This window comes from Leptidea sinapis, chromosome Z, assembly GCF_905404315.1.
Source record: "Leptidea sinapis chromosome Z, ilLepSina1.1, whole genome shotgun sequence".
Lineage (NCBI taxonomy): Eukaryota > Metazoa > Arthropoda > Insecta > Lepidoptera > Pieridae > Leptidea > Leptidea sinapis.
Window position 1 is genome coordinate 24357656 of NC_066312.1, and position 20040 is coordinate 24377695.

Here is a 20040-nt window from a genome sequence, read left to right on the forward strand (position 1 = left end):
TAATTGCCTCAAACCTGAAAAGATAAGGATCAAGAAACTCTGTGGGCAATAAAATTAAGATACAATTATTTTTATTAAATAGCCTAAGAGTCGGGCTGTTCCATTCCCCGAGTGTGGTTAACAAAGTCATTTAACATGTTATATTAACTGTACCACATAAGTAAATGTTATGACAATAATTTTGAATTTTGTTAGACATTTGTATATTATTATACATTTTATGGGATCATGTTCTAAAAGCATACACATTGCCCAACAAAAAACTTACTATTTTCATTTAATAAAGTTCTTAGTGTAACAAGTTTGTTTGTTATACAATTCCACACCCTCACATCATTCTGACAATTTTTGCGCTTAGGATACACAACCACAAGGCATTTTACTGATGATATGGACTGGCCATATCAAGATAGTTTTGGGTGGACCACTGTAAGAATACTCCAGAAAAGCACCATATGATAGCAAAAAAGTGAGCCACAGCCTCAGAAGTAAATACATATAATAAAATAAAAACCACAACAACTGGAGAAGAGAGAGAATTGAGGCAACTATGATGCATTCTCAATTTTTTTCTAATTTATTATAATTGGCAAATTATTTTTATTATTATGATATATTGTGTGTTAAAACTACGGAGAGTACTTCCATTCCATAAAAGCCGGCGATGCGACTCCTGTGATTGCTCTGGTGTTACAAGAGTGTAAGTGGCGTTGATCACTTAGCATCAGATAACCCTTAAACTTGTTTGTCCTCCTCTTCAAGAAAAAATATTTTACCTTGGATTATACTTATTACATAGTATTTCAGTGGAATCTCAAATATGCTTATATAAATAGTATTGGATCATTCAACTAACTGATTGCTCTAGGCAAGTGAGCATGGGTGAGGGAGAATACTAAATTACTAATTCCCATTAATTGTCCTATAATTAATAGGACATTCATTAAAACAGGGACTACAAATTAAATTACTTAGTGCAAATTATTATGAATGCTGCTCAATTATTTTGACATTGAATTTTGAATAGTAATCAATCCACAACATTCTTTTTTTTTCTTGGCACTGAACGGTATGTGAATTAGCCATACACACCATTCTTCAAAATGACAGTTATATAAGATTGAAATGCAAAAAGCGGAAGTAATTTAATAAAACGAATATTTTTTCATTAAATATGGTACGATATTATTGACAAGTCCCCAGACAAGACCCGCTTGTCAGAATAGGACAAATGAAAGGACGCAGTCGGAAATGAAAACAATAGATACGCTCTATTTAACCGACTTCAAAAAGGAGCAGGTTCTCAATTCGTCAGTTTCGGATATTTGAGTCAGGTACCGTAACGTCCATATTGTCGTAGTCGAATATGATCATAATCAACGGAACTCTTTAACGACTTACAGTAAGGGTGCAATCGGTGGCAGAATTTCTAACTATAATAAAATTGCAGTTCGCTCACATTCATTGCAGAATTGCAAAAATTAATAAATCTACACAAATTTAGACAAATAATTAGTTATTGTAGTTCAGATTCACAAAAAATCTAAAAATATTTTTTTTTTAACAAAAATACAACCGACTCCAAAATAAAATTTAAATTATATTTTAATTTAAAATTTAAATTTTATTTTAAAGGCCTAGTGAAGAAGGATTAGCAATATTGTATTTTGTGTAATGTAAACGGCTTACAATACGTGAAAAATTAAGTGCTATTTACACGTTATCACGGAAAGTATCACTATTTTGCATAAAATTATCTATTGTGTTATATAACTCTACATTTATTTAAGTTAAATATCACGCCATCATTAGTGTTTCCATTTAATTGACGTATATGTTAATCATGTTTTACTTAATCTAGCGTGATTTGTAATAATTAATACATGTATGTTGTTTGGGAACTAACCAATAAATGAGTAAATAAATATCTAAGTATAAAAAATAAATTTTATTTAATTCAAGGATCATTTAAATAACCAGTTTAACAAATTATTTTGAGTAAATTAAAATACTATATTATGGTATTAGTTTCTCTCATTAAAGTTTACTTTAACTTATTAAATCCAAATTCCTTTAAAACTTTCCCCTTTATAATATGAGTGTGATTTTTGATTAAAAACTTAAAAAAACTCCGACTTAACAGATCTTGATCGGAAGATAGGGACAGACTGACGAACATAAGACTTATAGCAACCCTCTTTTTTTTCATCTGGGCTTTAAAAATACCTAATTGCTACTCCACTGATGTCACTGTCCAAATCGGGTTCTAAATTCAAAATATACAGCTGACTGAAATAGTGTTTACATTGCTGCCTATTGACCAATAATATTATAAACAACTAAAGTAATCGCAGAAATGTATAAAAAACAGCAGTCGAAGCGTATTACTTTATCATTTGTGGCATACTTCGGCTTTGATTTTGTTTGAGGTGCATTTTATATATGTATAGAACGTCCTTGTGGGTAGGCATTAGATAGGTATCTGTCCTTATTTTTTTTACTAACAGTAACTGAGTTGTGACACAAATATTGTCTTAGCATAATTCTGATTTTATCCAATTCTTATTACTGAGTTACTGACATTGCTAGATTTGTGACAGTGTTTATAAGCTTAAATAAGTACTTTATTTTCATTTATTCATAGTATGCCTATACTCGGGGCCATCAGCATAAAAACCAAGTTTCATAATGTAGGTATTCAATTCTCAAGTACTCTATGATGTAGATATATAATATTACATAATTGGTATTAAGTTAAACAGTGTGCCTAACCACATACTTTATACTTTAATTGAGTTTAATACTTAATTATTTTGATATAAATAGATATATATGACCACCAGTGCGTGACACTGACTGTCAGCAGCACAGATCATCAAAACCCTGCTCTATAGAAGTGATCTGAATTGTGACTTCAACTTGTGAAGTCATCAACAAACAACAAAGCTACTCTGTGGTTGTCAGTGACAGTGTTTGGTTAGTGTTTTATTTATTTGTAGGCTTAGAATATTAACGCTACAGAAGTAGTGTCAGAAACTTCATTACAAATAAAAAAGAGAAGCGATACACAACTAAGACTGAGATAGAACGGGACAAAGCCATTGATCTTGCATCTCTATCGCGTACCCATTTATTTATTGGGCCCAATGTCAATTTTGGGGCACAAAACAAAGATCTTTCATGTCATCGAGTTTGAGAATAGTATTTTTATGATTTTATTGTTTTGAAACATATTTGGTGTGAGATACGGATGCCTTTCAACTTATAAAAGTTAAGGCCATGGTTGGGTGTTGTGTGTCTGGTTGCCAAAGCCATAGTGAATGTAAAAATCTAGGAGTTACATTCCACACGTAAATTTTACTTTCCACCTAACGTTTTCAATATAATTTGTAACAAGCTCATATCAAATAAATGTCACCTATTTTCAGTAAATTTGTCGTAATCAAAATAAACCATAAAACAGTGACAACCAAAATGTTGCCATAACAAAGATATAGTCTTACCTTAATTTTTAGGGTACTAATTTATTTTAAACCTTATTATATTCAATTTTATTAAAATAACATACAGCATTTTTATCACAGATATTTATTATTAGCATTAATAATTTACATGTATGTTTATTTGTATGGAGTAAGGAAATTAGAACGACATTTGTTCTCCTGTGATTGTTTTCCTGTGATTGTTAATAAAACAAGGAACATGTTGTGAGGATGTTGGACAATGTGTAGTAAAATAATAATCTATTTCAGGTTTCCATTAGATCCAATACTAAAAAAAATGGATACAAGCAACAGGACGAACAGATTAACGGGAACTAAATAAACTTGCAAGAATTTCTTCAGTTCACTTTGAAGCGACACAAATAATAACAAAAAAAAAATAAACGTCTCATGCAAGGTGCAGTTAAAATTTATTAATATAAATGAATAAATTTCCTGCTCTCACCTCACGCCTCGTCACGTCACACATGTACGACACAGTGCATCTCACCTTGATCTATGTAACTATGTAGTTACAAACATACCTTGGTTGACACAATTGTAAATAACACTAATTGTTACCACAACATATTGCCGTAATAATTTGATTGACTTTTAGAATCTTATATTTATCACTTCATTTTACTTAGAAAAACTCTAAAAATAATTTTAAGATAAGATTATTAATATGTAGAAGAAAACGCAATTATGTTTCTACTTTTTAGTGCATATAATATTGTTTTGGTCGAAGTTGGTCGTTTTTTGTAATTTATATTTAGTTAATCTGAAGTACACCAACTAATTTGTCTAAATAATATGTCAAGACCTACTAAACGTACTGTTCATATGAGACAGTGCTATTTTAAGAGAAACCAACGCAGTCAGGGAGATACCTACGTCTATCTCAAAAGAGGAAATCTACATCGAGGAAAATTTCAAAAGAGACTTGCGTAGACAGCAAAAATAGAACGTTGCATCATGGTGCAATGCAGCAACGAATGTAAGCGCGTTGCAATATGATTACAGACTGTTAGAAATTCAACAAAGACAATTACTTGACCATAACGACGTTACGGTAGATGACTCAAATATCTGGATAGCATATAAAAAATTCGGCTGAGTATCGTTATTTTGCCCCTAAGAATTGAGGATTTCTGTTCATTTGTGATGGATCACATAATATAAAACATAGTATATCCTTTCCAATACGATAATTTCTACGTTTGTAGAAAGAATAATGTTGTAAAAATCTTGCAACGATGGCTTTCACAATTAACTAATCATTAAACAATGAATACGGCGGTATATAATAATGGCCGAAGAAACCAAAAAAACAATAACGAAAGTCGCTTACGTCAGAAAATTTTAGGGACTGACTACACTCTGTTACTTTTGTGTTACAGTGATGCGCGCGCATCTTAAAATTTCATTCTCGTCAATTTTTCATAACGTGCCTTAAGAAGTAAATCTTCAAAAATTCATCAAAATTGGTTGGCTTGAATTATTCGCCCATTTGTCGCAGACATACTTAATGCAAATTTAAGACTTAAGTATATGGTCTATAATCAAGGGCAGGATTATTGTAACCGATCCCGGCGCCAGGTTGTCCTCGTCGAAGTCACAATCCCATATGAAGCCTACCTAATGAAAGCTGAGAACGATAAGTTCAGCAAGTACTTTGATTTGGCTAACCCGACGACCGACGAGACGTTGACTCGACCATCATAGCCCGGATATACATTACGGCGGTCTTATAGGGAAGAGCCTCGATCAATATATCAAAAGGTTTTCGCTTAACCTTTCCGCATCGGCCGTGCCCGCGGGCACTGGTAATTCAAAAAACAATGAGAGCGGCTGTGCCGCGGGGCACTCTTTTACCTCATCCAGTTTTCACCCTTATAAGGTGTACAAGATGGTTTATTTGCCTACGCAGTTATGAACGAGTGAATTCTCAAACAAATTTCGATCCGTTACGATTCAAGGCCACCAATATTCGACGTCATAGCTTTACGGACAAAGCACTTATGTGTCCACTTGTTCTCGGCCGGCGCAGCGAGCGGTCGTTATCAAGACTTTACACGAAGATCGTTCTTTGTGGAGATTTAAGCTTTATTTTATAATTAACATATACTATTCATTACAAAAACATAAAAGGAAATAAATAAAACAAGTAATTAACAATAATAACAATATTTATTTTAAAATATACCTATTTTTACACTTTTTTTCGAATGAAAAGTCTGTGTGAAAAAAAAAAGAAAGACAATATGAATAATTTATACATGGTCTTATAGCATGTTTCAATAGCTTTCAGTGACAGTCACTCATATCACCCTAGTTATAAGCATTTTATAACTACACGTAAAATAATACACACGGGGAAAATGCCGCGAAATTGCCGGAAGCTTGCCGATCAATAGTGTACAGCGAGATCCGGAGCGCGCCGATCCGGAAAGGTTAACGGGTGGCTCAAAGGCCAAATACAGATGTCTAATAACATAAGTTATATTTAATCCAATATATGTTGTTGTTACTCTAGCATGATAAAAATGAAGGTTTTGGAGAATCTTATGTGTTATTATCTGGCCTTCCCATTTAAATTGTTAAATTAAAGTAGCTATTCATTATTATTGGTAAGTCCAATATTATGTGTATTTAACCAATAGAGTTCAACCTGTGCAAAATCTATTCACTTCAAATTACAGCAATAAAAAAATCGCCTGTAAACAAGGCAAATCGCTCATACACATTCCTCACTAGTGTAGAAAAAACTTCTGAAACTCATAACTTCCTTCAGTTCAATAAGCACGAGATTAAAATTATAATAATATACACAGAAAATGCTCCAACTTACAACATATTACATCAGACAATTGATGTAAATCTTGGTATTGTTGCACCCAGATATGATTCAATTACAATATTATGAATGAAATGTTTGTATTAGTGTAACATCACTACCTCATGCCAACAGGGAGTCAAGCATAAATTAACGACACCACAATCACTGTTTTCGCAATTGCGGCACCAGATGTTGAAGTGGCAAATATTACGTAAATAATAATGTACTGATGAAATTGTAAATAAAAACGATACGTTCCGGGCCCGCACTGAGAGGGCGCCAACGGTAGCTGGTTCCCGATACCACTCATATTCTTGGCAGCATGGGTCTCGCAACACGTACACCACTCGAGGTGGCACGTTACATGGCCTTAACTAATTGTAGAACACATCCGACAATTCGCAAACCCGTACTTGATGTCAGATTGACAGCTTACTCTCTTTAGCAGTACCAAAGTGGTAGCAAATTTTCTAATAAATTCATTGTAAAACCATGTACAATTAAAATTTTTTTAAGCTATTATGCTATTGCATAGCTTCTATCGCGGGCCTTGAGCGTGGAGACCGAATCCTGAAATTCCGTAACGAAAATAACCTAACACCCCACTTACTACATGTATATAGATATTTCACCACGGTCTTTATAGTTGCCGGGAACAGCGGTTATCACGTATGCTTTTTGTGCAGAAGGTCCCAGGTTCTTGGGAGTACAGCTTGGGGTACGTCTTGATTTTTTTAATTTATTTATTTTTGTTTATCACGTTTTATTATTTTTTATTATTATTTACATTTCTCCGAATCGAAAATTGGACGAGGCAGAGCATTTTATTAATCGCACTTTACTGGAGTACACTGAAGAAGGGTCGAAAATACTTGGTACAAATGGTATTAAATTTCCACTTATTTTGGCTGGCGATTTCAACATCAACTTCGCTGATAAAATATCAGAGCGGTTGACAAATTTCTTTCGAAAATATTGAATTTGAAAACGAATAATGATCCACAAGAATTCACAACAAAATATGGGACCACCATCGACGCGGTATTTTCCAGATATTTAGAAGATATCAAGTCAGAAACTTATGTTTCTTATTTCAGTTACCATAAACCTATACTTTCATTGATAAATATTCCTGAATAACCTACATGTATTGTAAGATAATAAAAATATTTTGAACAATATTAACTTCTCATTTACTTAATAAAAGAAAAAAAATTATTTATTTATCGGTCACCACGCTCAAAAAGTGTAACTTAAATTAATATCAAAGAAAAAAACACAAAGGGAAAAAAATACTGCATAAATAAAATAAATAAATAATTATCATTGCTTAAGTTGATAAAAAATGCTATGCAATAGCTTTACCGCGGCAGTCCCCGAGGGCCACAAGTCTTTTTTTAATTTTTGAGGTAGTACTTTCAAACAAACTATTGCAATTATCATTCGCCTCACTGTATTATAATGGGCATGCTGTATCACTTGGACACGGCTTACGAGATAACCGACACATGAGACGTTGACTCGACTATCATAGCCAGGATAGTCCCTATAGGGTCAACACAATCGGGTTTGGTATGGTCGAACCATTGAACGAAGTCTGGCTGCGGACCATATTCGATGGAGTGTCGCATTGCCCATCGCACGAAAATATTTTTATTTCCGTCTGGACCGTAACGAGTACGACACCGGAGCAATTAGTGCGAGGCACCCACCGGTATATCCGATGGACTGGTTGTACCAAAACCAACCACGTGATTAGGCTTTTACGGTGAATGGTCTTATAGCGAAGAGCCTCGATTAGTAAATCAAGCGGTTCTCCCTTAATAGTTGGCTCAAAAATTAGTTAAAGATACCTCTATCTGTGCTATCTGACACCGATAGCTTGGGCATGGCTCCGCTGCCAGTGGCAGTTTAAGTTAATATGATAGTTGCACTAATTGAATATTACTTATATTTTGTTATGTTATGGTCCTATAATATATGTATAATTATCAGTAAATACTTTTCATAATTATCTTCATTTACATTCCCATTTATCTTTTGAGTATGTGAATTTGAGTCGTACGATTTATTTTCGTTAGGGGAATTTAAGTCATACCTATTAATATTAAGACAACACCTTGGACCACACCTGTCAAAACTATTGCTATTTAAAAGGGGCACACGGAGATTTAAATATATGATATATAGTATAATTATTATTTAATTCATTTGTCTTATTCATAGATAAGATTAATAACTGACAGAGATAGGCAGCTCGGCACTCTAAATTTTCCTACCCGTTAGCGCCATCTGGACGCTGGTTGGCGCAACTTTTCCTATGTGTACTGTGTATTACAGTCTACATGAATCCGTGTGTTGGTGTATTTATCTAAATACTTTATTGCAGTTTTTTTTCAATTTACTATTTTGTTGCATAATTTACTTAATTTAATACAACTTAATATAACACTTAATAACTAAAAGTTCTCTATGAGTTAATCCACGCAACAAGGAGTTTTTACATACGTTACAGTATTTTACGAAATACATTACATGTATTTCAAAATGCGATTTAAAGCAGAAGCAGATGCTATTTGCAATAAATAAAATATTGTTGTTAAACTTATATAAAAACCATCAAAGCTTCAAATTCCGTTTCTATATCGGCATACAGATGGCGTTAGTTTCAGTGAAAAAAATAATGTTCTAAGTTACTATAGCATGGCGTTATTAAAGTACTCTGTGGCGTTAAGCAGATGTGCTGATGTGAGCTCAAGCTAAGTTAGAGGCAAAGAACCAACGAGAATAAGCTAACCTCAATTGTAAAATCAAATTTGACATTCGAAGCATTGCTGACTTGACTTGCTGTCTGCTGATTTCTGATTGCATCATGAACATTGAACATGCGTGACGGTTTATTTAATACGTACACCATCGAATGACAAGTTCGAAAATAAAAAGAAGTATTTGAAACAAAACATTTATATATTTTTAATAATATTTTTATAACAAATTTAAGTGAGATACAAGAATAGAAATATATTCGTAACAAGTAACAAGTTCGTTTGTTTATTGGTTAACATCCGCCATTTTGTACAGTCGTTTGTTTAGTGACTAGTTTGTTTGAAAGTGCTACTTTAAAAATTAAAAAGAAAATGTTAATTGTAAATGGAATTACAATGCTTTTATTAGAAAATCTGCTGACAAAGTGGTACTGCTGAAGATAGGAAGCTGTCAATCTGACATCAAGTTTGGGTTTGCGAATTGCCGGATGTGTTCTACAATTGGTTAAGGCTATTTAACGTGCCACCTCGAGTGGTGTACGTGTTGCGAGACCTATGCTGCCAAGAATATGAGTGGTATCGGGAACCAGCTACCGTTGGCGCCCTCTCAGTGCGGGCCCGGAACGTATCCTTTTTATTTACAATTTAATCAGTACATTGTTATTTACGTAATATTTGCCACTTCAACATCTGGTGCCGCAATTGCGAAAACAGTGATTGTGTGTGTCATTAATTTATGCTTGAATCCCTGTTGACATGAGGTAGTGATGTTACCCTAATACAAACATTCCATTCTACATTTATACAGTGTCAGTTATTTGTAAACATTTCATTCATAATATTGTAATTGAATCATATCTAGGTGCAACAATACTAAGATTTACATCAATTGTCTGCTGTAATATCTTGTAAGTTGGAGCATTTTGAACATTTTGTGTGTATATTATTATAATTTTAATCTTGTGTTTATTGAACTGAAGGAAGTTGTGAGTTTCAGAAGTCACTCTAAACTGGTGAGGAAAGTGGATGAGCAGAGCGATTTGCCTAGTTTGCAGGCGATTTTTTTATTGTTGTAATTTAAAATGAAAAGTTATTGCATAGGTTGAACTCTATTGGCTACTTTAATGAATAGCTACTTTAATTTGACAATATAAATAGGAAGGTCAGATAATAACACTTAAGATTCTCTACAACCTTCATTTTCCAGAGTATATATAACCATTTTAGAGTAACAAAATCATATAGAGGATAACATATTACTTGTGTTATTAGACACATGTTGAGTCAGACAAGACAAGAGATTTATCTTAACATATAAAATATTTAAAAATGATTTTCACAAAATTAACAATGATCAAAAATTTTGTTTTATAAAATGGGAAAAATGCAGACAATCTTCTTATGTCTGAGGCATATATTTTTGAAACAATGGATGGATTACAAGTTTCAGTAAAAAGGTATTAAAATTAAAATTTTACATATATTTTTAAATATTCATATTTTGAAATTAAGTAATAATAAAAGTTATTTTTCATTTTATAGTGTTATGTATGTTATTGATCAAAATTATCATATTAGAATAATTTTAAGGTGTATTTTTATAGTAAAATATTCATATTATGTCATTCAAATCAGATATAATGAAATATAATTTTCTTACTAAAATAGTAAATTAAAATGACAGTTATGAATTTTAAAGTTATCCTCTTATTTAAATAGGATGATTTAAAAGAGTGGATAGATAAGAGTATATATTTTGAAAATTCTGTTGTTGAAATTTTAAATGAACTGAATTGCACTAATTTTTACCTGTCTTTTAAAATAATTAGCCTAGAGATAGAATTTAGTGTAATATCATTCATGAAAAAAAAAATTTGAGGTAGGTCCTTCTTTAATTTGTATATGTTTGTCACTTCAACATCCTGTACTGCTATTGCGAAAAAAGTAAAATATATAATTTGTTTAGGTGAATTTTAATTTGGAGTTAGTAATGTGGCAAATTTCTACCTTACTAGTAAATGACTAATAATAGACACTCTAATAGACTTAGTAATATAATCTTGTATGATACTTTGTGTTGGTGAGCATCAAATAATGTTTAACTTACACAATTTATCTGCTTATTGCTGAAACAACTACACCAATTTTTATATTGTTTTTCAAAGTCAAATAAACTATATCTATTCAGTTACACTCAAAGTAAGAGCTTTTCAATAGTCATTTTAAATATTTCTTTTAAATTACTGAATCTACTGTAATATCTTTGGAAAAAGAAGAGCTTGTGAGAAGAACATAAAAGAAACTCAACATCCACTCTTTTAAATCAATGACTATGGTAACCATGGCTGTAATATAAATTAAAAATTACTTTGAAAGATGCTCTACCAGCTAGTGTTTAAAATATCATATATTGTATAAAAAGTAATAAAAAATAAACTGTATATATTATTGTATATTGGATATATCAACCTTTAGAGCTCGAGTTCATTGTTGATTATTTCTGTGTGTTTTATTCAACATTCTACTTCTTTGAGTGTTTTCATATCTGTGTGTACATGTGTAATTCACTGTTTCAATGAGAAAAGGTGCATTTATTATGGAATATTTATTTTGTCTTTGCAGTTACTTTATATTTCAGTTATTGGCTGACTCCAAATAAACAATTCTATACCAAATGTCCAGATAGGTTTTAGAATTGATTTGTAGTTGAGAATCTTGCTTTCTATACACACATGTGATATACTTAGGTTAAAATCTACTCTGAATAAGTTGTGAGTGGGCAATATCTATCTATAAAAAACTATTTATGATAAACAGGTCTACAAAAGTTAATGATTATCCCTAAAAATCCTTATATCTAAGCTATATGGTAGTAGGCTATGCAGACTATTTCACCATTTTAAAAATGACAAATTATAAAAGCTCCCCAATACTGAATTGAGTCATCCTTATGAAGTTCCTGGGGGTTATAAAAAATGGTTATCTGTAGAATTGAAGTATTTAAATTATCATATTGTAGCATGATCAGCCTTGCATTTCACAAACAATCCCAAATTTGTGCACCCCCAAGAATCTTGGGAAATATCCATATTAGTAAAATAATAATTTTGTGCAGCCATCATGGATTTTATAAATAATTTCCATATCAAAAACCAAGAAAGAGATACTCTTTCCTTTGATATCGGTGGAACAGTTCTTAAATGAATCACACTCCATCAGAACTAAATTTTGGGATAAAAAGTACCTTATCTTCTGACAATGTGTGTGAACAATTTCATGATGATCGGTTATATGGCTATAAAAAACTAAATAAAGTGCCATCTTATGGCTTGCCCTATCTATCAAAAAAATTGGGAACATTTTACCATCGGTATTTCATATATTATGTTTTAAAATAAATTTAAATGGATATAAACTTCAAATATCATAAGACCGCAACTGTACTCTATACTTCAACAATACAGTCTTTATTGGTTTGCCTTTAAACCATTAATTTTTTTTTTTTCTAAATTAGACAGGCAAGGGTTGCATGTGAATCCTTATGTGCAAATGTCAATTGTGGCTGACTGTATACAAACTGTCAATGAAAATCGGTTACACTTACAGTATTTTTAGATTTGCTCTCCTTTTCCATTTAGCTGTATCTCTGTTAGAGATGTTCTCTCTTGCACACATATTTCGTCTATAAGCTATATCTTTATCATGAGATTTGAATTGAAACATCTGCAATTTCCGGTTAAACTATACTATGCAATGACAATTAATAAAGCACAGGGCCAAACTTTGAATCTAGCCGGTATCAATCCAGAGACAGTTCACCAGATTTTTCTTCAACCCAAAAGAAGAACAAGAAATGTTGTTTAAAAGAAAGTATTAGAAAATAGGGCTGTCAATTCTTTTTTTCTATACCATTGGATTACCAATTGTAATTTAAACATAGCAACAATTCCTGGTTAAGAAATTATGCTACTCGAAAAACTTATTATAATAATAAAGCCAAAATAAAACTTTGAAAACAGCTGGTGTGCACCTCAGAAATTGGTTCTTTCAGGACCAGTTGTGCCTAAGTGGAGGCTTATAACTTATATATGTAAATTGAAATTTTTTTACGGAGAAATTTGGAATTAAATTTTGTAATTAAAAAAAATAACCGACTTCAAACACACTATTCGCAAATAATAGATACAATATGTACTAAAAAGTATAAAAATAATTGCGTTTTTTAATCGGTGTCCTTCCGCCGCGACGCGCTCTCACCTCTCGCCTCCTCACGACTCAAGCACATCTCACCTATAACTATGTATGTAGTTACAAACCTATCGTGGATGACACCGACTCCAAAAAGTACAACAATCATAACTAGAATTAGATTAATTAATTATTAGATTGTATAAAAATACGCAATTATTTTGGAATAGTGTTTTTGAAGTCAAGTTATTTTTTTAAGAAATCCTGCCACATATTGCACTCTTATTATAAGTCGTTAAGGAGTCCCATTGATCATCATATTCGACTACGACAATTACTTGACCATAAACTATGTTATGGTAGGTGACTTAAATATCCTAATAGCAAAAAGATTCGGCCGAGTATCTTAGGAGCACTAAGAATTGAAGAGTTCCGTTACTTTATCATGGATCTCATCATCAGAGCCCAATATCATGAGAGTCTGTCTCACAAAATTACCTGAGGTATATCCTTTCCAATAAAAAAAGAATCATCAAAATCGGTTGGCGCGATATTGAGTTATTCGTAAATTTATCATCCACATACATATAGCAAATTTAAGACTTTTATGGTTTTCTCATGGCATTAGCAGATCTGGGCCAAATTGGGACCACATGGGAAGAACCAGCTTTGAAATAAAAAAGAATTATTAAAATCGATTCACCCAGTCGAAAGTTTTGAGGTAACAAACATAAAAAAAAAAAAACATACTGACGAATTGAGAACCTCCTCCTATTTTGAAGTCGGTTAAAAATAGAACTGTCAGCCCTTTATTCTAAAAAATATATAAATTGCGACCTCTTAAGGTATGAACTATGAAGCGCGGTTTTTACTAGCGGTAGGGCTTTTGTCGAAAAGTTTGATTGCCATCAGCAGGAAAATAATCAGATGGATGTAGTAGCAGATATCATAGTTATCTGATGGATCGACAGCCAGAGTGACAAGCATTTGACAAAAAATTGTCAATTAATGGTAGGGAAGCCCGAGAGACTAAATAGGGTAAAGGAGGTAGGAGTAAAATCTTAATATATATAAATCTCGTGTCACAATGTTTGTCCTCAATGGACTCCTAAACTAATGAACGGATTTTAATGGTGATTACTTCATGGAGTGCAGTTTGGTCCAACTTGAGAGATAGGGTAGTTTTTATTTCGATTTGGGACCCATAAATATTTTTATTTTCAATATTTGTTTTGTATGGACATATTTTCTATGAAAGAATTTAGTGACGCACGATTTGACAGTTCCGCTGTGAAACAATTTCATTCTAACAACAGGGAGCATATTTACGAAATAATTTTTGATGTTTTCAAATATAAAACAGTTGTTTTTTTACTATCTACAGAACAACGTCTGTCGGGGCAGCTAGTAATAATATATATTTACTCGACCGTCGTGGGCACCTATTGGTTGTGTAGGTTAGAAAAAAGTTTATATGACCTGTCACTGGCGGGGGAGCGTGTACAACAATGTAAAAAAGCAGTCACAAAGAAATACTCAAGCGATTCAGATATTAATAATGTATGCATGTGTTACTGATAACAGAAAAATATTAATCTGCCGGTTTGCAGGGTGGGATGGCCAAACGATTTTTGAAAATACAAAAAAAATCATGACAGATGGTTAATTTTAATATCGTCCTGACATGCCCATGGCATTACATTTGTGTGATGGAATTCCCTAAACCTTACGGTTTGAAACTTTGTGACTTTCCGATTTCCTTATTCCGAACGTTACGTTCAAAATGTAGATGTAGATTATTGAAATACACACTTTACTACATATAATTTACTTACCTTATCTCAATCTGATCGATTTTTTTACTAATATGATCGACTGCCCTAGACGACCCTATATACAAGGCTCAGCTATGTTGGGAGTACTTCACAAGGTGCAAGTTTGTCCCTCTTATGTTATTAGGATGCACTCGATTAAATCCCAAAATCTCCGCTTAGTCTCCTCTACTATAATGTTTGGCACACGGTTTGTTATGTTGTGACTTATTGACAATTATGAAAGGCTAAAGACAATATTGGTAATTTCTTTACACGGAAGCGAAATACAATAATGTGATGATTCATTTTATTGTGAAAGTAGTAGTAGAAGTGCTATTTAGAAATATGTATATACAAATAGAAAACTGTAAAATATGAAATTATTTTTTTATTAAACGCCATTAAACTTATGTTAGTTGTTTCGTAGACGAAACAGTTTTTTTAATTATTTCATTTTGTAAAACGGAACTATTGAATGCGAGGTTGCCAGACCAATGTACAAAGTCATCTAAAAATTAAATATAGTGATTGTGAAACGCAATCTATATCTAGAACTTTTATGTAGCCATTATTTTATCTAGCCTATGCTGCTACTTTAATCTGCCACTTTACTTGGACATTGTGAAATAGCTCCTAACTGCTAGTTGCAGAAAACATCCTTAAAGTTAATGTTTCATTATATCACATGCTATCTTTGACTGTCAAAATGAAAAAGAAAGTGATGGTATTATATTACTACTAGCGGTAAGTCTATTAAATATGATCGTCTTACATATTTAGTCGGACGATTTTTTTATTATTATTCAATTTTTTCACTGTATATGTATTATCTTCTTCAACGCCATCTAACGTTCCATCCAGCATTACATTAATATCAAGAAAAACCAATAAAAAATTAATGATTTTTGAGGTTAGCTATTTTATTGAAATTCGTTGTTTTCGTTTTTTATATTTACATTCATAAATATGAATTCCAAAATCGAAAAATCCAATCGATCAACAAATTCATCATTCAACAAGACCCGGAACTGCAAAATTTTTAATAAAGTTAATTTTTTCCGGTTTACTAAATATTTAAAATTATTTTATATTCATTTTTGATTTAAGACATCGACGCAAGCGAAATCACGGATTCAAGCTAGTAAATAATAAGTTTTTCTCTGAAACTATGTGCATAATAATCCTATTAATATTATAATGTGAAAGTTTGTATGTCTGGATGTATGTTTGAACTTCTTTAACGCAAAAACTACTGAATGTATTTTGATGAAACTTTACAATAATATAGCTTACACACCAGAATAACACATAGGCAATTATTTATAAAACTATCGCGTGAATTATACTTTATATGGCAAAACAACGTTTGCCGGGTCAGCTTGTAATAAATAAAAGAGCCTATTAACTGTATTAAGTTTAAAGCAAGTGACATGTTAAGTAACATCTAGTTATTAAAACTCCGGACACATTGTATAACTATTTACTTAGAATTTGCCGCTAGTGATTGGATCCTGTTTCACCTTCTAGAGTACAAAATCTTTAAGAAAGTAAATCGTATAAAAATTTGGATGTTCAAATAATGGCAGCTGAAATCTAAAAGCAGTTTCTAGATGTACGTATTCCTAGTCAGGTGCTGAATTTCAGGCAACAAAGCACTTAAGCTTAGCGAGATTTAACTTTGAAGGATTACGGTGCACTATTGGGAAGAAAGAGAAAGCGGAATCTTTGAAGGTAAACCGAAATAATAAGATTAGAAAAAGTTATTACTCCTGTACAATTGTACAGTGTTTTCTTCTATGTGTAACATAATATTTCCTCTATCGGCATTTTATAAGACAAGATTGTATAATATTTCAATAAAAGTTGTATTTGTTTTGTGTACGTTTTAATTTGTTAAAGGTTCGTGTTATTGTTGTTATTCTAAGACGTATGTTGTTTTAGTGAGACGCGATTGGTAGGAGCAGCGCTGTCATAGTTACATTTGCTTAAATATTCTTTTCATCAGCGTTGGAGTTCAGTATTCACATTTAAAGCCTATAGAAGTTTACTGTAATTCAAATAAGATAAAAGTATATCATTCGCCTATCTTACAACTTCATTTTCATAATATTGTGTTACGTTATGCTTTAAATTGAGATATAAAAGCACATACCACCTTGAAATAATTTAAGTAAGTAATTAAAATAATTTAAGTAATAAGTTGAATAATTTTCACTCAACCATGGGAGCAATAATAATTTAATTAAATTTTATTGAAGTTCTTCGATTAGGTTAACAAAGAAAATATAATAATGGTTGGGTGTTATAAAGGTTGATATTTTCTCTCCTACTGCGGCCGCGGCGTCTTAACGAATGCGTTTTATCCTGCGAATATTTAATATTTTGTTTGTGGTAATACGGACATTGGATTGGTTTTATTTCACAATTCTATTATCTATTTTAAAATCGCTTAATGAACGTCACAATCTACCATCCATTTATTTTTTTCGGCGGATACCTTAAACATTAATTGTTGTCTCAGTTTGAAGTGTCGATTTCACCATTGACACTTCAAACTGAGTTTACTAAAACTCAGTTTTACTTATACTAGTTCTACGTTCAGTCTTACTGTCGGTGAAATACAAAGCTATTTCGCCTATACATTTTAAGTGCGTTCACGAAAACTGAGTTGACATGTCATAAACAATAGAATGACGACCTGTATAGCCCAGTGGTTAGTGACCCTGTCGACTGAACTAGAGGTCCCGGGTTCAAATCCCGGTAGGTGCAAACATTTATGTTATGAATATGGATGTTTGTTTCCGAGTCATGGATGTTTATATGTATTTATGTATGTTAAAGTAAGTATATCGTATTAAATGTATCGTTTTCTTGAACCCATAGTACATTATCCATTATATTTTATTATGACTGATACATTACGCACATACTTGGCTCATACATTACGCATTTTCGTCCATTTAACTGACAAATATTGACATTATGTGATATTATGTCAAGTGCGCGAACACATTACCGTAATTATCTCATGCTGAGAACCAATCACGTAAATCACGTTGGGCGCATGATAAAATAACTGACAAAGCACATTTATATCGACTTAGATTCAAATTCAAATATTTTTATTCAAAATAGGATGTGACATCACTTATTGAAAGTCAAAAACTATTCAATATAATAACACTATTTTTCTCTTACATTGGTAATTTAATGACAAGACTGCTTACATGTTTTTATGCGTTCACTGGCCGGAAAAAATAAACAGAGACATATAAGTATTAAAAAAAGTCTTTTAGTTATCTTTTTTACTTCGCAATGCACTGAACTGGATACAACCTGGTTAAGTAACACACGCCCACACCGTTTCAATGTTTTATGAACATAAATTTATTTCTTAAAAGTGGATTTGTTCCTGTTTCGTCCCGCAAAGTTTCGCCCCACACAAAAAATTCTTGTTTCGCCCCCCCAGATTTTATTCCTGTTTCGTCCCGAAAATAAGAACAATGAATAATTTATTATTTTATTCTTGTTTCGCCCCCACTTTTTGTTCCTTATTCGCCCCGGATAGTAATTTATGTGTTTTACAACATGTTTTGTACGGACAGCATACAAAATATTTTAGAAATCATATTTTTGACGATAAATATTATTAATTAACTGAACAAGTTAGTATTCTATACCAGAAATTAATTAATGGAAACAGGAGCCTTTTAACTAATTCAAATTTTACTTATTCAAATTGTTATATAAATTGGTTTAAAAACTCAATATCTTTAAAAAAACTTTATATTTTAAACCTTTTTATTAATGTAACTGATGTGTGATTATCATTTACCTACTTTATATTTTAAAACCTAATAATTTATGTTACTGATCTGTGATTTTTTTACTTGTATAGCGGTCTATATTAGGATGATAACTTTGAATTGTTGATAGAATAGTTAATAGACCTGTCTGTGATTCGAATTGTGATTTATTAATAAATATTCTTTAAATTATGATGATTATACAATCTTATTAATCCTTAAAATCCTAACTTTTATCTACCGCTTTCTCCTTCACCTTCATCTTGATGCATGGACTTCGGAATCAAGATAATTTTACTATGTACTTGGTCCGTTTATGATATTTTTGTGCCAAGTTTTATCGTTATACTTTTGAGACAACCTAAGACAGGTGTGCCGCAATCTGCAAGAACATAATATCTTGTAATAGGTTTATGAACACCTTTCATGCCATCGTTAGGTCTTGGGAAAACTATTGCTCTTATATATATCTAGAATATTGTTGTAATTCACATTTTTTTCTGGCTGTACAAAAGTAAAATTTTAAAAAGTGGGACGAAACAGGAATAAAAGTCAACGTGGGACGAAACAGTAATGTGGGACAAAAACCCGGGCCGAAACAGGAACAAATCTTAAAGTGAAATTCAAAAACAAAATTATTAATAATTGTAAGTTAATGTGTTATTGTGTCTTCAAACTTCACGAACAAGCGCGCAACAAGTGTGGGCGTCAGCCCCGCACACGTAGCGACACCAATGCAAGTATGTGCAACGGAGTGTGCCTAAACAGATAATAACATACTTAGTCTGGCCATAAATACTGTTACAATTAAAAATAAACAAAATATTACATTTGAATTTGAAATCTGTAATTTTTGTATGGTTGTTAATTGAGTTTTCTCATTTGGCGCCAATACACTGTACAATATTTTGCGATATCAAAATGGAGTGGGGTGATAAAGAGAATCGAATCCCTGTGCTGCATTACACAAAGTACGTATGGAGCAACTGAATGCAATTTTTAACTCTCGATACGATTGGTATTAGTTAAATGTTTGTTACCGGGATATTAATAGGTACAATGAGACTTTGTGACACAAAGAGGACTGATCCTTCACGTAGTGTTCGTTCGAAAAAGGTGGTCAAAGTAGTAAGGGAAAGAATT

The 20040-nt window shown here is 32.1% G+C and overlaps 1 protein-coding gene across 1 annotated transcript in view; it reads left to right on the top strand.

The window, feature by feature from the left end:
* Nucleotides 1–9199: 9199 nt before the first annotated feature.
* LOC126978719 (eukaryotic translation initiation factor 4 gamma 3-like) overlaps nt 9200–20040 on the top strand; it is a 74095-nt gene continuing 63254 nt past the window's right edge. Inside the window, exon 1 of the mRNA XM_050827743.1 lies at nt 9200–9714. Within this exon, the coding sequence (XP_050683700.1) occupies nt 9659–9714 (56 nt within the window). The 5' untranslated portion in view covers nt 9200–9658. The remainder of the gene's footprint in view (nt 9715–20040) is intronic.